General features: G+C 38.5%; 1 protein-coding gene across 1 annotated transcript; it reads right to left on the reverse strand.

The window, feature by feature from the left end:
- Window positions 1–1,363: 1,363 nt before the first annotated feature.
- LOC145005097 (indole-3-acetic acid-amido synthetase GH3.3-like) lies at window positions 1,364–2,979 on the reverse strand. The gene is made up of 2 exons (XM_078964145.1): window positions 2,881–2,979; window positions 1,364–2,755 (listed from the first exon to the last, which is right to left on the reverse strand). Exons 1-2 carry the CDS (start codon window positions 2,949–2,951, stop codon window positions 1,396–1,398), a joined length of 1,431 nt encoding a protein of 476 aa, XP_078820271.1. The 5' UTR covers window positions 2,952–2,979; the 3' UTR covers window positions 1,364–1,395.
- Window positions 2,980–3,703: the final 724 nt, after the last annotated feature.

Raw genomic sequence — 3,703 nt, forward strand, 5'->3', positions numbered from 1 at the left:
ATTTGAGTTGTTTGTCTCACAAAATACGAAATGAATATTAACCATAATCACCTTCGCATCTTTAACCCCAATCCATACAACCTCATATGCGAAACCCAATTTTGATTTGTATTACCAAATGCGAACATTTTTGCTTTTACACGTGAACTGCATTTGACTCCAATATTGAACAAATCACATTTCACAGTCCTTCTTGACTTCGCATTTTTCTTCACGAATCTGTTCAAAAGGTTTTTCATTTTATTTTATAAACTTTTAATTATATTTGCTTGTAAAATTTATGTTTGTTGACAAATCAATAACCCAATTAACCCAATATTGAACAAATCACATTTCACAGTCCTTCTTGACTTCGCATTTTTCTTCACGAATCGTCCCTCAATCAATAACCTAATTAACCCAATTTCTAGTTTTTTCACATGGACAATTGTATGTTGCCTTATCTAGAGTTCAGAGTAGAGAGGGATTAAAATTATTAATTTTAGATAAAGATGGCAAACTCAGAAATAAAACTTCCAATGTTGTTTATAAAGAAGTTTTTCGAAATTTGTAGCCAACTTTTTTGTAACGTCGTTTTATTCAATTTTAGGAAATCACACTTAATCCATCATATTACTGTATTTTTTTTATAATTACGTATTGTTGTATTTTATGTTAATTTCATTACACACATTGGTATTGTATCATCTGCATATGTCCAATTAGAATGATGAATAAAAAAAAATAGTTTTCAAAAATCTTCATTCCTAATTAAATACTTCCCATTTAGTTAGTAATTAAATAATTACCAATAAAAAAATTATTTAAATATTCAATATTACAATTTATAAGTTATCAGAATTATTGTTATAATATTTTATTAAATAATTAATTTTTAAATTCGATTCAAAAACAGCACCCGTGGGTTCCACGGGTTTTAACCTACTATATATATATATATATATATATATATATATATATATATATATATATATATATATATATATATATATATATATATATATATATATATATAAAAGGTGGTTTTATATAAATTGTTTTGGTGATATGGTAAACCCCCTCTCTCTCTCTCTATATATATATATATATATATATATATATATATATATATATATATATATATATATATATATATATATATATATATATAGAGAGAGAGAGAGAGAGAGAGAGAGAGAGAGAGAGAGAGAGAGAGAGAGAGAGAGAGAGAGAGAGAGAGAGAGAGAGAGAGAGAGACGCATGTTTGTGTCTTTCAAAGAAAATCATCCCATGCAACATAAATTCATAAAACCATATCTTATTTTATTTATATTTCATTAAATTTCACGCATGCTCGATATCAATCACATTATCCATCTCAGACTAAATAAGTCAATTTCATGTCAACCCACACCCTCACCGGCGACGTTCAGGACTCCAGAACGGCAAACTCGGACTGAAATACGAGGCCACCACCCTCGTATTCAGCAACTCCATTACAGGTGTGAAGCTTACACACCTTGGCACTTTATACTGGTTAATAGATGCACCTCTTGCTATAGCATAATCCATCAACTCTTCAAACGTACCGTTTTTCACCACTCGGATCTCCAACGGCCCGATTGAATTGCACTCAACCCGACCCTGTCTGTACACAGCATTCAATGATTCCTCCATAGCCAAGCAACACTGCTCCATCACCTCCTCCCTTGGGTAATTCATTGGATCCTTCACTAACAACTCCCAAAATATCACATAATGACCCGGGATTGTTTCGGTATCCGCATAGCTCGTGTACTCAACCACACTCGTGTTGAACTTCTTCAACAATTTGGACGCGTTTTCAATGGCGGATTGTAGTTCGGATTCGTCAGTCTTATCGGATTCGATGCTTAACAACACGTCTTTTCGTCTCACGAAATGGAACTGCGGTGCAGAGTTGTGAAACCCGGTGACACGCAGTATGTCACCCACGCAGTATCTGTAAAGACCTGCATGGGTGGTGACCACGAGTTCATACTCCTTCCCTATTTCCACATTCGCTAGGTCAACCACATTGTTGGTTGACCCTGAATGTGGATTGTGGGGTATGAACTCGAAGTATGCCATGTTTGGCATAATTGTGTAGGAAACTTCCGATGGTTTACACAGTGGATTGAGGTTAATCCCGAAGTAACATTCGGAAGATGCATACATTGTGCAAACTTTCGGTAACCCGCCACTATAATAATCTAGGGTTGGAATGTATTGAGCCATTGCACCGGTCACAATTACTTCTAGGTATTTCACATTAGGCCAAATTCGAACGATAATTCTTTCCCAATTCTCCTTTGAGCATTTGGATTCAATAACATCTGCTAGATCCGAATCGGGTCTCAGTATCTGAGACATACACTGTTTGATATCCGGATCAGATACTCTCTCGTTGAGAGTTCCGGTCCGGATATCATGACAGAGTTCCTTCCAGTTCAGTTGAAGGAACCGAATGGCTCGGAGCAAACTCGAGGCGAATATTGCTCCGATACGGAGCACTTCTTTGCGGTCATACAGACCGCAAAGCATCTGAGCGTACATGCTTTGGAAGGAATCGGGGCAAAGAATTGCTTCGTTTGGGCTGGTGTAGACGTTATACGGGTCGAAGGGTCGGGTTTTGAAATGGTCACTTTTGTAGTAGCTTGTGAGAACGGGTCGGGCGAGTAACCCACCCGGAGTCTTTGTTTCGGATTTGACGAATAGAAAGTATAAAGCTTTTCCCTTGTCTAAACCTGGCATGTACCTGTGAATGAAATCTTTAGTTAGTCGGTGGTGGCGACGGAGACACGTGGATTGTAGGCGGTGGTGGGGCATTTTATGTACAACTGTTAATGCATGCAGTACTAGATAGCTTGGGAAAATACGTACAAGTTCATTACAGGCATGAGAAGGCTGTAAAGCAGTTGACGTCGATCCAAATCTTCGTGAATCGTCGGCATGAGCTTTCTTTCACCGGCAGAAGTACCAGAACTGTTTGAGAAGATGATCAAGCGATAAAATCGTTAAATGCAATCAATATAATCAGATAAACCATGGATTGGGAACTAACCTGGTGAGAAATTCAGAAATCGGATGAGCTGATAAAATGGGAGAGCGATCACCATCGGCGATGCGTTGAATGATAGGTTGCAGGTCGTCGTAAGTGACGATTGGAATCTTCGACTTGAATGTTTCACGATCGGTGGCTCCGTTGAGATTGTAAAGCCCCAGATATTCTGTGTCGGCATTCCGGCTGAGTATCTCAGCCAAAACGTTCGCCTGAACTTTGTCTGTGTTTCTCGTCATCTTCTCAATGAACTGAATCGCCTCCTTATGTTTCTCCGGCGCCGGTGAAGCGGAAGACGTTCTTTGAACATTAGTCGCCATTTCGATTTTGTGTTTGATTGTTTGACACGGGATTTTGTGGTGAAGAGAAATGGAGAGTTTATATAGGATGGTTTGTGGGTCCATGGGGTCACGTGACATGTCACGTGGGGCCCACGAGATATTGTAGTCAAAGGGGAATATTGTGAATGTAATGCTGGAAAACGATGGGCCCTTTAGGTCACGTGACGCTGAACTTCACGGCGATTTCCTTGTGAAATTGTTGCCGGTGATGATGACTGATGGCCGGCGAATTTGTCATTTTCCCCCGTCGCAAACGTAGCACGTGAGAAATCCAAGCATCATTTTATCCCTGGAACAATATTTT

This window comes from Lactuca saligna, chromosome 7, assembly GCF_052625555.1.
Source record: "Lactuca saligna cultivar CGN05327 chromosome 7, ASM5262555v1, whole genome shotgun sequence".
Lineage (NCBI taxonomy): Eukaryota > Viridiplantae > Streptophyta > Magnoliopsida > Asterales > Asteraceae > Lactuca > Lactuca saligna.